The 16,527-nt window shown below is 33.4% G+C and overlaps 1 protein-coding gene across 4 annotated transcripts in view; it reads right to left on the bottom strand.

The window, feature by feature from the left end:
- The window catches only part of LOC149679713 (uncharacterized), a 230,149-nt gene that overhangs the window by 30,543 nt on the left and 183,079 nt on the right, over window positions 1-16,527 (bottom strand). The window contains exon 1 of one of the 4 annotated variants that reach the window (XM_089835490.1): window positions 15,034-15,846. The exons of the other annotated variants lie outside the window; for them this stretch is intronic. Coding sequence (XP_089691616.1) covers window positions 15,034-15,653 — 620 coding nt within the window. The 5' untranslated portion in view covers window positions 15,654-15,846. Of the gene's footprint in view, window positions 1-15,033; window positions 15,847-16,527 lie in introns of those variants that run through there. 4 annotated transcript variants of the gene reach the window in all.

The raw sequence follows: 16,527 nt of genomic DNA, 5'->3' as shown, positions 1-16,527 counted from the left end.
GGTATACCAGAAATCAGCAAGTCATAAGTAATTAGTATAACATTTGTTTGACTGCACGCGTTTATTTAAACGGGTCAAATTAAAATTTATTCCGTAGTACATCTTACATCTACCTTATTAATTACATGTACTCTAATTAGAGTGTAAATAGATTGCGGATTAGGAAATTATATTTGTATATGTATATATGTTATTTTTGCATGTTTTAAGATTAGTCGGCACTATTTTTCAGGTCAAAATACGACTTGGAAATTTCAAATTTGTTTAACTAATTAATGTCGCCTCAGAAATTCGATAACTTTAAGTATCTTGAATTGAAAAATTTATCAAAATTCATTCCCATAAAAATGTTGAATTGATTAATGAAATGCATCTTAACTCATCCTCATAAATTACTTTGAATTCACAAAATTTGTCAAAATTAATCCCGATAAAAATCAAGAATTGATAAAATTTATCAAAGTTCATCCCGATAAAAATCTTGAATTGATAAACTGCATCAAAAACCATCCCCATAAAAAACTTGAAATGATAAACTGCATAAAAACTCATCTCAATTAAAATCTTAAATTGATAAAATTCATCAAAAATTAATCTCAATTAAAATCTTAAATTGATAAAATTCATCAAAAATTAATCTCAATTAAAATCTTAAATTGATAAAATTCATCAAAAATTATCTCAATTAAAATCTTAGATTGATAAAATTCATCCCAATTAAAATCTTGAACTGATAAATATTCTTAATTCATCTCCACAAATATCTTGAATTGATAAAACCACAACACCGATAAAGAACTAAATCGACAACTTTCTTCTTACATCTAGTCTTTGAGCGACTTAGAAAACCCCAAATTATGGCCTGTTTACGCGTCTTCCAAGTGGCTCTAAGAATCTAAATGTACACGTAACAATCAAAACAAATGCATGCCACTATTAATAGTAACATAGAAGAGCCTATAAAAACAGTTTTAAATTAGGTCTCCAAAAGCTTAGTAAAATGTACCGCATATATCTCTTTGTAAGACAGATTTAAACAAAAAAAGAAACATCTTGTAGTAATATAACACATACAACACCATCGCAACCAACCACGTTTATTTCGTAAGGTTTCTACGTATCTGGGGGTTTTTGACCTATTTAATTCCTATCTCTACCATCATTTAGCGAGTGTTCAGAGCCTGAACCCATTATCTCTCCAATTACAGCATTAAATCTTACAAACAACAAAGCTTTTAAAATTTCGAGACAAACAACTAAATGCTTTTAAGTTTCTAAAACAATTTGTTATTAGGAACAACTCTCCATATAGACATAGCCCTATATTACTATCCATAAGTAAGGGTCTATAGAGTGGTATTGAGAGTGGAGGAGCTACGGTGAAGTGACGTCAAAATTGAGCTGACGACTTCCAATTTGATCTCCAAAAACCAACTTAAGGTAAAAAGTTAAGGAGGTTGTGACGTCATGAGAAAGTTCGTAATAGCAGACTATAGAACTAAGAATCATGAGATAATGGATCCATTCAGAAGTATCGTCTGCTAGACAGTTAAGGTGGAATATAGGGAGCTGCCAGAGAGGTGGGGTTTAAAATGGCTCCTCCCCTTTCCATCAAATTGGCGGCCAACTTCACAGAATGAACGGTTAGTGGGGGAAGGCTTCTGATTGGCTAATTGAGGGTCTGACGCTAAGTAGGGGAGATTTTAACCCCTTTGTCCACTCCCTATTCGGTATGGGGATCCAAATACATTAGATATGGACACATAATGAGTCGTGTTAAGGGTATAGACGAGTATCACAGGAAGTGATGATTTTCAATTTATTACAAATCCGCCACCAGGAGACGCCCCTCTACTAGAAATAAACCGGCACGAGAAAAACTCTACCTCACGACAGACACATACTTATAGAGAGTATTATAGGGTTATGCTATAACGGCTGTTACAAAGTAAATGTATAATCTTTCCGCGCGGGTTTAACCTTTAAAAGATGTTTTTGAATTGGTATCAATGTAGGTCTAGGTCTGACAAAACGCGTAGTAAGCTTCTGTTATGAATTTTTGTGTAGATGGAGATAAACCTAACCGATGTGAAGGTTTTAGACCACACGATCGAGTCGCGTTATGAATGTTTTTTATAAAACGACAACCTTTCATATTATTAATTGCTCAAAGAGACAGAAAGATAGAGAGAGATGATTCACGAGAAATTCTAAGCCTTGGTTTCAATGTCTTAAAGGCATACTACTACATTAAATGAAACTTATGCTAGCATTAAAACTTCTTAAGTAGATACATGTAATATACCGTTCTTGTTTAGTATTTAATGATAGCTCCAAGTTTGTTTTTATCTATATTTTCATACACTAAATAATTTATAACCTTTTAAATAATAGATTACTAAGCCTAATCTGGTTTCAACCGCTTTAAACGGTGGTTTAATAGGCCTAATCTAGTTTGAACCGCTTCTAACGGTGGTTTACTAAGCCTAAATCTCTAGTTTGAACCGATTTAAACGGTGTTTTACTAAGCCTAATCTAATTTGAACCACTTTTAACGGCGGTTTACTAAGCCTAAACGTAGTTTCAATCACTTAAACATAGGTTACTAAGCCTAAATCTAACTTTATTCACTTCCGTGATAATTTTAACACTTTTCCAAAAAACAATTCGACAAAGAATTTCTAAGCCTAACTTTGTCTAAAAAACTGTTTCCCAAACTTACCTAAGCCTACTTCTAATGAAAAGTAGGCTTAGGTAAATCGGGATATTAAAATTGGGCCTATTTTTTAGGTTTCAAATGACGATCTAATTAAATTATCATTTAAAACCCAAAATAGACCAATTTAGGCTTAGCGAAATTCGATATGTCATTTAATAGACCTTTAATTAAACCTTGGTCCAAAGTACGAAAAAAACAGAGAAAGACAGAACAACACTTACGCCAAAATACAAACGCAGAAAAACCTACACGTCTCAATCGCGCAATTTTGCAAAATTCCGAAATAAAACATTTTTTTCTTTCTTTTTATTTTTTGTGTATGTTCGATTAAGTTTAAAATTATCCCAAGGTTAAAACTACATCTTAACTTCGGAGTTTACATTTATCCATATGCTATAACACGTCTCTAAACTAACCCGTAAATTTTAAACAAACATTCTACCAGTAGACTACTAAACCACAGACCCGATAATGCTTTTAAACTTCACATAACAAAATAAAATTCAAATTTACACATGAATAAATCCATACATTTAATTCAACCAACCAAAAATGAGTAGAGGTGGAACTCACCTATTGAAATTTCAATGAATAAAAAGAAGAATCCCTGGTGTTATTTTTTATGTAAAAAACGTATAAAAATCAACCTGGTTTACAATGCACTGGAGAGTTTTATTCCCCCGTTTCCGGGTTTTTGATTACTAAAACACACTGACCGAGGCTTAGTGATGCCTCTATCCTAACTGAAATAACACACGAGTTGCTAGGATGAACTAAAAGTTCTTCTAAAACTACAGAGAGTTGTTAAACTTGCTAAGTAAGAGAGTCTGCCCTGTGCTGGAAAAACGATTAAATTTTCCCTCGCGCTTTTGGCAGTTTTAAGCCACGCCTATTGGATTGTTTATATACTTTAGAGGTCGCTGTTCATAGGTGGCGCACTGTTCTTTATGTAAAAATTTAAGATTCTCTAGTCTACATTAAAAAAAATATACGTTACTAAGCAAAGAATATTATATTTCTACTTTAAATTGTGTTATTAATTAGAATTTGAATTACAATACTCATTAGTAAGTTATAAAACCTTAATTTAGGCTAATCATCTAAAAACGAATGTAATATTTTAAATATTTTCTCAATTTTATTTTAATATCTGTACCTTCGATATTTAGGCCAAAATTTGGAGAGAAAAAAATTCATATCAACCTTTAATTTTATTTATTTCAAAACCTCTAAAATATTTATTTAAATTATTAAATGTTCTGGGCGTTGTCTAAAATTGTCCACCGTAGTAAATTAAAATTCCAAACGCCTTTTAAGTTAATTAGTTTTAAACGTTCCTCGTCTTAACTGATAATCTTTATTTTTATATTACTGCTAGACAGTTTTTTTAAATAAAGTTTTAATCTAACATTGCGACGATAATAAATCAAATCTTTGCAAGTTGGTAGACAGAAATGAAGTTTTTAGGTCATATCTCGCGACAGGAAAAGCGGGAAAAAAATTGTTCCTTATGTTTGTAAAAGTTGCGTATTTCAAAATTCAAAAATAGCAATTAGGTAGCGCCATCTATCTTAGCTTAGTTAAAGCTACCAATATATTTAAAATAACGATGTTAGATAAAAATTTGATAATTATTTTGAAAGGCGTTAATTATACTCATTATAAAATTATATATAAAATGGTTTAAGATTTAATAAACAAGTATTTCATAAAATTTTCGCAGTGCTTTCATAGATGGCGCGACATGCTAAGTATTTATATAAAACATTTTATTATTTTTTGCGCCTTTTCCCTGTGTTGAAAATAACGTGTTTTGAGAACTAACTTCGTACAAGTTAATAATTAACGGAAACATAAATTTAACTGAACTTAAATTCCGAAATTTTTGAATTAAATGCATTATATACCCCTTGCTACATGTTTGAGTGACACTTTATATCCTAACATTAGGACCGTTTAAGTTACCGAAGGTGCAGATACTATGAATATGTCTGTAAATAAAACCTCCCTCAAATATTAAGATTTTTTCCGATGGTTTGAAAAATGCTTTTGACACGTGCAGGCCTAACTTTCGTAAGCCTCGGACAAAACGTAATTAAACGCACTTAAAAAAGTAGACCAAATTTAGACGAAGCCCATAACCCATAACATTCTGATTCATAATTCACCAATCAAAAGACTTAACGACGCGTTACAATCGCCTACAATTAAGGGGTGTAAAATATAATTTACTCGCATTTATGTACCTAACCATTCTCTCACCAGATGGCAAACGAAGGAACGTTTTCAAAATAAACAATTTTTAAATAGCTAGCCTTTTATATGCCTAGTGAATGTATATTGGTTCCGGGCCATTAAACAAGAGCTGCAGTGTATATACTACCTTCATTAGGTAACAGCATAAGATCATAAGATATATTCCCCATAAGTTTGTCACTGGTAACTTAGAAACTAGAGCTTATAATTTTGAAGTGATTGAGGTAGGTCATAGATTCGAGGTAAAGCGATGTACGCCTGGTAAGGCGCTGCTGTCAAAGGCTTAGTAATGCAGACTAAATAGGAAGATGGACTGCCTGAGAGCTTGTCATGAAGTGACGTTGGTAAAACGTCATATATTCGAGGTAAAGCGACATACGCCTGGTGAGGCGCTGTCAAAGGCTTAGTAATGCAGACTAAATAGGAGCTAGATGGAAGTCCTGCAAAATTAATTAACCACCGAGTGTAGTTAATCAATTCTCGCTTCCGTCGTTCTCGAACTAGTTATCTCGAGCTGTAACTCTCTAGCATTGAAGTATAGGAAAGAGTCATACTTATGACGTAACATATGTAATAAACTTATGGTAATCGTTGCCATTTTTCACTGGGTAGAGTCCCTAGGTCATTAAAGGTTATCGCTTCTTCCTCTAAGGTAAATTTAGTTTTACAAAAGATTCTATACAACAACCCTGTGTAAATTAATTGATACAATAGAGGGCAGTTAAATAGTTTCCAGGTTGCATATATTTTCTGGGAAATAATAAATAATTTTCTGTTTTGTAGCTGTGCTTTGCTTTGTCTGACTAAACTGTTTTAGCTGCCTTCAAACCCCCCAAAGTTCATAGGATGAAGAGTTTAATGTAGGTTGCGACATACCGGTAGTAGTGCAGATATTTACGTATTTATTTATTTGTTGTATTCAAAATGAGTCAAAGGTTTCCAACAATTTTTTTATTATTTTTATAAATAATTTTTATGAACTAAAAATATTTGTTATCCAGTTAATAGCTACAGTACGTTTAATGACAGGTCATATTTTGCAAAGTAGTTTTATGTGATTTGTTTTTGTTATTGCCAAATTTTCTAGGTACCTGTTAGGTCTATTTTCTTAAGCCTAAATTGTAAATTTAAATAAAATTATTAGTCCACAATGGTGCGTTATATTTTGGGACTAAAATGTTTGTTTACGATTTTCGGCAGCAAATTTTGAAGGTCTACTACCCTGTAATTAAGCCTACTTTTTAGGCCCTAATTGGCCATATGTCTAATCAGCGCCACTAGCGGAGGGTCTGAAAACTACTCCCATAGAGTCTAGGTATATTTAAGAGGGCTTGCAGAATTTCCGCCAGGTGGCTCGAACGCCGCGCCATCTGACGGAAATTCTGCAAACCCGCTTAAATATACCTAGACTCTATGGGAGTAGTTTTCAGACCATCCGCTAGTGGCGCTGATTAGACATATGGCCAATTGGAAAATATTGAACATGGATTGTTAAGCCTAATTATTGCATTTGCAAAATAGTTTGCCACAAGCTGGCTATTTTGTAAGTACAAGCGCTGAAAGTATCACTAATTTAAGATGAACAGCGAATTCCACAAACGTTTTAGGGGTCTAAACTTGAAAAACCTAGATCAAAATAACGCGTCGTCTGCTTCAGAGTTCAAGATATTGAAACTTTTGGACTCTCAAGCAGACGGCGCATGCTGAAAATCACGTGTTAAGCCTTGGCAATGCATCGGTAATAATATGGACTGAATTTTATAAATTCATATTGAAATGTTTTGACTCAAGCAGACGACGCATCATTTTGACCCACAGATTTGTAAGTTAAAAATCGCGCGTTAAGCCTTGGCAAATGCACGGGGAATAAGGTGGATCTAATTTTTTCAATTTATTTTTATACAATAAACCAAATATGTTTTAATTAATTCTATATAGGTACCTCAAAGGCAAATAAATCCACTTTTTAATAAATATTAAAACCGCAACTACCATTCTATAATGAAAAAGCCTGAAAATAAAAGTAACTATTTAAAAAAAGAGTATGGACTAAACTGGGATAGATTTATGGCCCTAAGAAGTAACGCGACCGGTAGTCAAAGACATACATAAGTCACAATAAAATTGGTGTCATTGAGTTACAAACTAACGAAAAATATTTAAGTAAAAAAAAAAAACTCGTTTTAAAAGTTACCTAATAATTCAAACTGCTGAAAAAAATGAAAGTTTACAGACGTAGAGAAAGAATTTGCAAAAAGTTTTCACGTTTTTGGTCAATGTTTAGGATTTTTACTAAATAATAATAGACCATTTCAGAAGATTCCCAAATTATGTATTATTGTTTTCCCTGATATTTCCCTGAAATTTCAATATTTTCCCTGTTTCCCATATTATTACAAAACACTGGATAAAAAAGTTAAAAAATGTGACCAAAAAATCCCAAAATAATAATTTTTTGTTTAAAGTTCTACGCGTACCTACACGTTTCAGAACAAATTTACGTCGAAAAATAAAAAACTGAGAAAACATTGAACGAAATATTTTCCAATCGTTATCGTCTAAATAACAAATAGGTCGCTAAGTTTCATCGATGCGAACCTTTAAAGGCGTGGCGCTAGCGTGTTAACCAACCCCAGTTTGCATTAAGTTCAAAACTTCGCACCGCATTTAAATTTAAAACATTAGACTGTAAACTAAGACTGTCTTAAATGGTACATGTTACCATCGATTAAGGTTACACCGGCACAAACTTTAGTTTAAGACGACTTGGAATAAGACAGGAGAACGGAGGGGGGGGGCTATAATGTAACTTGATATACTTATGTTAAGTTTACCTACAAATCTTGAATCGAGAAAATAAAATAAGAGATAAATAAAAAGTTTTTTCGTTCAGGAAAAATAAATATGAGTTTAATATTTTGTTGTATTTCTAACTATTTTGAAAAAGTTTCCATAAATAAATTTGGTTTAAAATATTGTCTATAGGCTTAGGTACAGACAGGAATGCATACAGCTAATTGGAATAATTGTGTACCCAGCCATTTTCACTGAACGTATCTAGGCAGCTTTTCTTTATGGGAAGAGCTAGCTAGACTTTTCGAATTTTACCTCGCGAATAATCTAACTCGCTGCGTGGTGCATCTTGGGCGCATGTAGGGCCACGCTCTGCTAGCAACCAATGAAATCACAATCAGAAATAAGTCAGAATTATATGAGGCGTGATGGATAGTGTACTCTAGGTAAAGCGGTTTGGCCAGCGAAATCGTAAATTAATTCCAAATTAAACGTTACTATCATTTTAATTATCTTTAACATAAAAAATTACGTGTCATTTTCCATTAAAACTACGAAATTAATTTAGGATCGCTTTGAATTTTAGCCTAAATAAACCCAATTTTAATTTAACTATGTATTATATAAATTTAAAAAAATAATTAGCAAGTCAAATTTCATAAAAAAATTCAAAATTCATCAAAAATATTCCTCATAATTATTTACGAAAATTAAAAATTCTCAGGCAATTAAAAATTAAAACATTAAGAATTTATGGATATATTAACTTCGGATGGACGGGTTTTCTACACCACCACCAACAGTATGGTACCATTTCGTTCTTAGCACACACAATGAGTGCGAAAAATGTGAATTTGACAGAAAATTTCGGGTTGATTAGGTTTTTCTTTTTATTTTTTAAATTTTTTCAAATATTTAATTTTTGTTCTCGAGGTCAGTAACTTTAGTATAGACATGAAGTAACGTATTAAATCCAGGGCTAAAAGCTTTTCTGGTTTTTCCAGGCACTTTTCTACATCATTAAAAGACAGTTTGTAATTTAAAACTAGTAAAAATGTACGTATAGTTTTGAAAGCAAAAATACCTTTATTTTAATCAAAATTATTAATCTATAAAATAACATGATAACATTACAGAAAAATAACCCTTGTATCTGTTATTAAAAAGGTTATTTTTGCTATTCTAAAATGTTTTGTTGTTTTGGTAACGGCACGGGTTGGGAAAATCTTACGGTGTATTTCGTAAATAATCTCACGAAATATCAAATCACAACTAATCCAAAATCAAAACTGCTATATAGAGACCCGCATATTGCTTCAATGAACAGCGTTGCCTAAGATTTTGTTTTAAAATGTCTTTCGCAGATTTTCTGAAGTAATTTTAAATGAGCAATTTTATTGTCAGAACATGTAGAATAGTCAGAAAGTTTTGTTTAAAAGAAGCTAATCATGAACTTATAAATATAGTTCATGCTAGTACTTACAATTGGAAAATTACGGAACCAATATCAAAATTCCCTGACTTTCCCCCTGACATTTGACACTCATTTTCAAATTCCTTGACTTACACCTGACATTTGACACTCATTTTCAAATTCCTTGACTTACACCTGACATTTGACACTCATTTTCAAATTCCTTGACTTACACCTGACATTGGACACTCATTTTCAAATTCCTTGACTTACACCTGACATTGGACACTCATTTTCAAATTCCTTGACTTACACCTGACATTGGACACTCATTTTCATTCCTTGACTTACACCTGACATTGGACACTCATTTTCAAATTCCCTGACTAACACCTGACATTGGACACTCATTTTCAAATTCCCTGACTAACACCTGACATTGGACACTAATTTTCAAATTCCCTGACTTACACCTGACATTGGACACTCATTTTCAAATTCCCTGACTTTCTCCTGACATTGAACATTCATTTTAAATTCCCTGACTTTCTCCTGACATTGGACACTCATTTTCAAATTCCCTGACTTACACCTGACATTGGACACTCATTTTGTAAAGGCGTTAGATAAGTGGCAATAAGTCGCAAGATGACTTGGCCCAATTAGCTAGCTTTTAAATTCCCTGACTTTTCCCTGACATATAGCATTCATTTTCAGACTCATTGACCTTTCACCTGAAATTATAAACCCATTTTAAAACCCCGACATTTCACACCACTCCACACTGATTTTCAAATTCCACAAAACAAAGTAAATTACCCAATTAAGGCCATGCGGCATCAAGATATAAACCCCAATAAGAAACCGCTACTATACTAAAGACACTACAGCAACAGCACGTACAGAATTAGCGTAGGTGAACTTCCCGTTAACCCTTAAGGGGCCATTTTCTTCCCGCCTAAAAGATATACATAAGATTCACGCATATAAGGATTTAGGATAGTTTATAACGAAATTGAAATTAAGGTCTGTAACACCCTTGTCAAAGAAATCTTTGAATTCGAGTCGGTGTACTAGCTGCGCCTGCGTGTCCTTCAATGGACATATTTTGCGGTTCGCAAAGCGTGTACTCAAGTCTCTCCCTTTTTATTTAATTACTGTTACTTTTACGTTTACTTGGACGTGGGGGATTTGGCAAGGATATTTCATCAACGCCTGTTAATTCAATATTATACATTCAAAGAAAGAAAATAAATCTTTGCTTTGAAAGTAAAAGGACTTGTAGTGACGCGCTTTGTTGGTTTCAATTGTTATTTGTATACACTAACAGTTTAGAACCGGACAAGGTTAGTGAAAATGGACAATAGGCCAATTTAATACATTGTAATATAGACCTACCTGGTTTAGTGTTTATGATTATCTAGTGATATTTATAAATACAGGATGATGTGGCAAAAAAGGTGGTATGGATTCAGTGAAGTAAAGTGTAGGCCTACAACAATGGACTAAAATTAAAATGTAGCTTCTACGACATTTTGGCCTAAGGTACATGATATTAAAGAGTGTTTTACGGATGACCCCTTAAATTTAAGGTAAGAATTTGATTTAGGCAATGATTTCTAATTTAATTAAGGGGTCATCCCTAAAACACCGCAATCATAACCTTTTTAAACCGTGTCCCTTAGTGGGACAAAATTTTGACTCCAAATTGATTTCCCATAGAACATTTTCACTCACTGTATTTCAGTCCAATAATAACCCTTTTTAAAACATCTGTTAATAGCGATAACACTATAAATACAGGGTGTTTCTGATAAGTCTGCCTTCCATAAATTAAGAGGGATGTTTATTCCTTTGGGAAAACGATTTTGAGTCGAAAATGTCTTAACTTCTATCGCCATTTTGTTGGCCACAAGGAACACTGTTTTCGAGTTTAGATTGCATCCAGAGTATTTTACGGATGACCCCCTTATATTGAATTAAGAAACTAATTAAAACAATCATTTCTAATTTAATTAAGGGGTCATCCCTAAAACACCCATCAAATCTTAACTCGAAAACAGTGTCCCTTGTGGTAAACAAAATGGAGGCGATAGAAGTACAGAACATTTTCGACTCAAAATCGATTTTCCAAAGAACAAAGATCCCCCTTAATTTATGCGACCAGACTTATCAGAAATTAACACCCTGTATACAGCAGATAAGGAATTAAGAAGTTGGTTCTGGAAATTGGTGTAGTATTATTACTAGGAAACTAGGCATGCAGATTAGCTGATGCCAATCAATCTCTGTGATAGGGGGTTCGCGGACCCAACTTTGACAAGAACTCAACCGTCAAACCACTTCTAATAAACCTTCCTCTAGCATTACTGATACGAACCATGAAAAGTTTGACCAATCAAATTGGGTAATTAATAGACTTATGGCAGCCCATGTTATTTGCCCATAGACCTTAATAATAGTCAAAACTGTAAAACTGCCATTACTCTATGTAGATCATAAACAAAACAACACACAAATAAACAAACAACTTTCTCAAATATGTATAAATATAAAATTATTTAAACATCAATTCAAAGTTCTTTGAAAACCATTAATTAAATGTACGTTCATTTCTTCCTTAATTAATTTCCTTGTGATTGGACAAACAAATCACTGTATTTTTCCAATACCAAAGTCTAGGTAAACATTCGAAACTTCGATGATCAAAATACATCAAAACATTTCTCTCCTAGAAAACAGGCCGTAATACTTAAATCCAGGTCAACATATGCATATCCTAAACTATTTTTAAACAATACTGGTATAAAAAAAACGCCCTATTCCGAATGCAAGTTGACGACGGTAGTTTTACTAAAGCCAAGAGAAAAATCTTTTTCAAAAAGTCCCAGATTAAAACTTTAAGAACAATATCCCCTAAATAAAAATAACACATTTAAGGAATAGTACAGGATATTAATTCTAGAGGGGCCAAGTACGTGCTAAATTCTTTTTTTTTTAAATCTTAGGCGACAAACATTTAAAGCAAGACTCTGCTCTGTGGTTTCCCTAATAGATGCTGCTTTGGTTAATCTTTCTACACACCAATTTTACCTTACAAAGGCGGGAGCCAATCCGAACGCGTTTAAGAGGTCTGGAGCTAAGGCGACAAACATTTAAAGCAAGACTCTGCTCTGTGGTTTCCCTAATAGATGCTGGTTTGGTTAATCTTTCTACACACAAATTTTACCTTACAAAGGCGGGAGCCAATCAGAACACTTTTAAGAGGTCTGGAGATAAAACTAGCCATTGCTAAGCTCACCGGGACAGTTAACCCCACCCCTCGCTGTGCCTAGGATCATCTAGTGGTATTTGTTTGAACCACAGGAAAGATTTCTTGGGCTCAAATCATTCGTTACACTTCAATCTATAATTAATAATACCCAAATTTGCATTAAGAGTATTTGACTAAAAGCTTTTAATTAAGAAACGCTGCATGTAAGCAAAAGATTCAAACACTATTGGGCAAGCAAGTCTGCAAGTTAATTGCTTGCCTAACAGAGGTAATTTAGTTAATTAAAAGCTAATAGGTAATTTGCTTATTATTAATTATGGATTCCAGCATTTTTGAGCAGAAAAGTTCAGGAAAATTTTAAAACTCTTGAATCTATTTTTTAAACCAAATTGACCCCCAGACAAAAAGAAATAATTATTTTCTAGGAAATTTATTTTTAGTCAAACAATTTTTTTAGTTGTTCCTTCACGATAACGGAATACTAAAAAGTCTACCTGGTAAGATAGCAAAAAAAATAACCCTTCGCGTGTTGTACATATCGGAATTAAGTTGATCTAAACGTTTAAGGTTCAATAGCTTTTATCACTTAATCTGTGCAGTATTGATAAGGCCTATTGATTATTTATAAGGAACAAGTAGCCCATATCGGCTTTGAACATTTAGATTCGCACGAATGACCTTGAATATATTTATATATGAGGTTTATCTATAGGCTAGCTTTAAGCTTAAGATATTTTAAGTGTAATTATTTTGAAAAGGTATAGCTAGCTGAGTTTAATAATTTAAAATTAAATTAAATGTGTGAAATTCACGGAGTTTTAATTTTATTTGGGTGTAATATGATAGGGTTTAAATAGAGGTTTAATACGAGCCTGATTAGGGCGAAATCCGATCAAAAATAAGAAATTTACGAACCATTTTTAATAGAAAAATTAATTCGTAATTTTTATATATTGTTAATTCTAAAATTGTAAACAAAAGGGATTTTACGTATTTGCATATAATATGATAGGGTCTAAGTAGAGGTTTAAAATGAGCCTGATTTGGGCGAAATCCGACCAGAAATAAGAAAGTTATGAACTATTTTTTTGGAAAAAATAATAGTTAATTTTCATATATTGTTAATTCTAAAATTTTAAACTAACTGGATTTAACGTATTTGTGTGTAATATGATAGGGTCTAAATAGAGGTTTAATGTGAGCCTGATTTGGTCGAAATCCGATCCAAAATAAGAAAGTTACGAGCTATTTTCCCAAATAAATAATTCGTAATTTCAATTCAAATATTATAAATTATTAACGCTCTAGATTCACGGGGTTTCTTCGTAAGGAGCCTAAGTAAGAAGCGCTTTAAAATGAGCGTGAATTGTAATAAATAAATAAATAAATAAATCCAAACCTAGATTAGAAAGTTTAATGCTAATCCCCCCCCCCCCAAATAATAACAATAAATAAAAATAATTCTAAAATTGCCGTTATAAAATTATATTATATCCCTACAAACTAATATTCCACATATTATTATTACTTAAATATTAGTGTCTTCCAAAACTATTATATAATCGACTAGAGACTCTTCAATAACAATTATTTTGATTTTCCCAAACGGAAATTAGAAATTACCAATTTTAAAATAACGGAAAAGAGAGAATTGGACATAATTTTACTTCAACTAAAAATGAACGAATCGTTCGTTTCCCTGATAAAAACTCATTATTAAATAGGGTATTTAGCTGTAATCTTAAAAATAATACTATAGTTTTGATAAATTAAATAGAAAATCATAGATAAGGAAATGAAAACGTTATAAAACAAGCACGAAATTGTAGACTGGCACCCAAAAAGGACTTCTGTCTCTCTCTCAAAATTGAGGATAAAATTACCAAAACAGCGCAAAAAATTTTATCATAATATCCTTTAAATTTCACCGAAATTTCTCTAGTAGTGGCACCTTAAGGTAGCATTCACCCAGGAAAACATTACAGGTATAATTTTTTTTTATGCAAAATGGTTTGTATACTACCGCTTACGTTAGTTAGTTAGTTAGGTCAATGCTAGCGTTGTATTTACCTATATTTATTTTAAAAGGGTTCCCTGTATGGTATCCCATTGACAATGAATATTACATGAGGCGAACGCTAGCTATAATGAATCCCTGTCGAGTTAGGCCTAGGCTTAGGTGGGAGGGGAAATTTGGGGATGACGCAAAAAAACGTACGGGACCCCCGTCGCTTTAAAAGATGAGTAATACTATACCTATCAGATTTATGACAATATAAAGGTTTTCTACCTTTGTTAGACCGACCGTCTGCTTGCTGCAATTTGAATATTTTGAATTTGCACGTCATTTTTCCCCGTTAGGTTAGGCTTAACAATCTCTATGTTAAAACTGTCATTTTTGCTAAGCCTAATTACTTTAAATCTTCTCTTAATTTGGCTCTACACTGTCCCAATTGCATATTAAGCGCTAAGCCTAATTTATAACCCGTTATCGAACTCTAAGCCTAATTTATCTCTGTTAAACTTTATCGAACATTAACCCTAATTTATCAAAATAAAACAAAAATTACACCCTACCTTTCATCTCTGTATTTCCACATTTTGTTTTTGTTAAGCCTAATCGGTGATTTAGAAGGACTACGTCGACCCCTTGGCGGTGTATAATGTGACCTTTTAAACTTTTCACTGACACTAGCGCGTTCAAGCGATATGGCGCGCGAATTTTTGGCTTGACCCCTCCATAATAACCCGCGACTTCTGCTACTACTTCTGGTCCTTGTTGGCACAGGGGTACTTTCGGCGCCAACTTCGTCCCATTCAAAATCCTCAACGATACCGTAACAGGATTCGGGACTAATCACCACATTGCACCCTTTAAACCACGGCCTACTTTGACCTCCAGCACCACCAACTTTCTCGAGACGATATAACCTCTGACCTTTAGCCCATCTTTGCCGGTAACACGCCGCCACTCTTTCAGCTTCCGAATCCGGTAAATTCACTAATTGATCCCGCCAATTATTTGACATTGATTCGGGTTCATTCAGGTCAAAGGACACTTCTTTGTAAGCACCAGAAAAATCGAATTCATAATCGGGACTGGGTGTTTTAATTGGAGATTGATCTCGCGCGTTTGTTTTCAAAATCAACTTACGACCCGGTGGGCAGACGACACTTACACAACCTATGGTAGCCATTATTAGGCCTAATTTCCGTGGCACGGCTTAACGAAACATCATCAAAACACGCGCAAACCGAAAAATTGCCTTAAAAAGTTAAAATTAAACTGCAACCAAGGCCTAACGCGGAACTGATATTAAACGTAGCGATGACAGAACTTGGCGGGGAAAATGATCAAAAAATACTAGCCGAAAACTTTTTTCCCGCATTTCGCAGAGACTAGAGGCGACCCGAATTCGTTTCCCCCCTTTTTTGCGTCCACCCCCACGTGATGTAGGGAAGCCACGCGACTGTATATGTACTAGAGGTAAAGCCGAGTCTGTTAAAAGGTGTACAAGAAATTTAATGGGGAGGAAGGAGTAGTCTATGATTTGAGATTAATTACAAACTTGGTTGGCTATATAGAAGGGATCGAGACAGGGAATTTACCACGGTTTTCTGATTTGCATAATTGTTGTCATACGCCAATTTAGGTACTTTTTATGTGAAACTAACGTATAAATAAATAGAACTGTAATAGTGACGTCAATGGTTCGGTTTAAATCTAATTGGCGATTAAATACTCGTGAAATTACGTGTTTATTTTTCAAAACGTTATTATACAGTATATGGTTAGGAGATATTTTTATAAAGGTTTGGTTGCGGCGTGAAAAGACAAACTAGATATCTGTGCATGTAAACATGAATATATCTGAACTACTAGACGAGTTAAATCAAGAAACTTCATTACAATTAATTAATTAAAAAATATAGACCCATCAAAAAAATCAATGCGCGCAAACTATAGACCCATCAAACCAATTAATGAGCAACCAAGACCCATCAAACCAATTAATGAGCAACCAAGACCCATCAAACCAATTAATGAGCAACCAAGACCCATCAAACCAA

Source organism: Phalangium opilio, unplaced genomic scaffold, assembly GCF_054372755.1.
Source record: "Phalangium opilio isolate 3A_F unplaced genomic scaffold, DU_Popi_V2 ptg000041l_1, whole genome shotgun sequence".
NCBI lineage: Eukaryota > Metazoa > Arthropoda > Arachnida > Opiliones > Phalangiidae > Phalangium > Phalangium opilio.
This window is presented reverse-complemented; position numbering and strand designations above follow the sequence as displayed.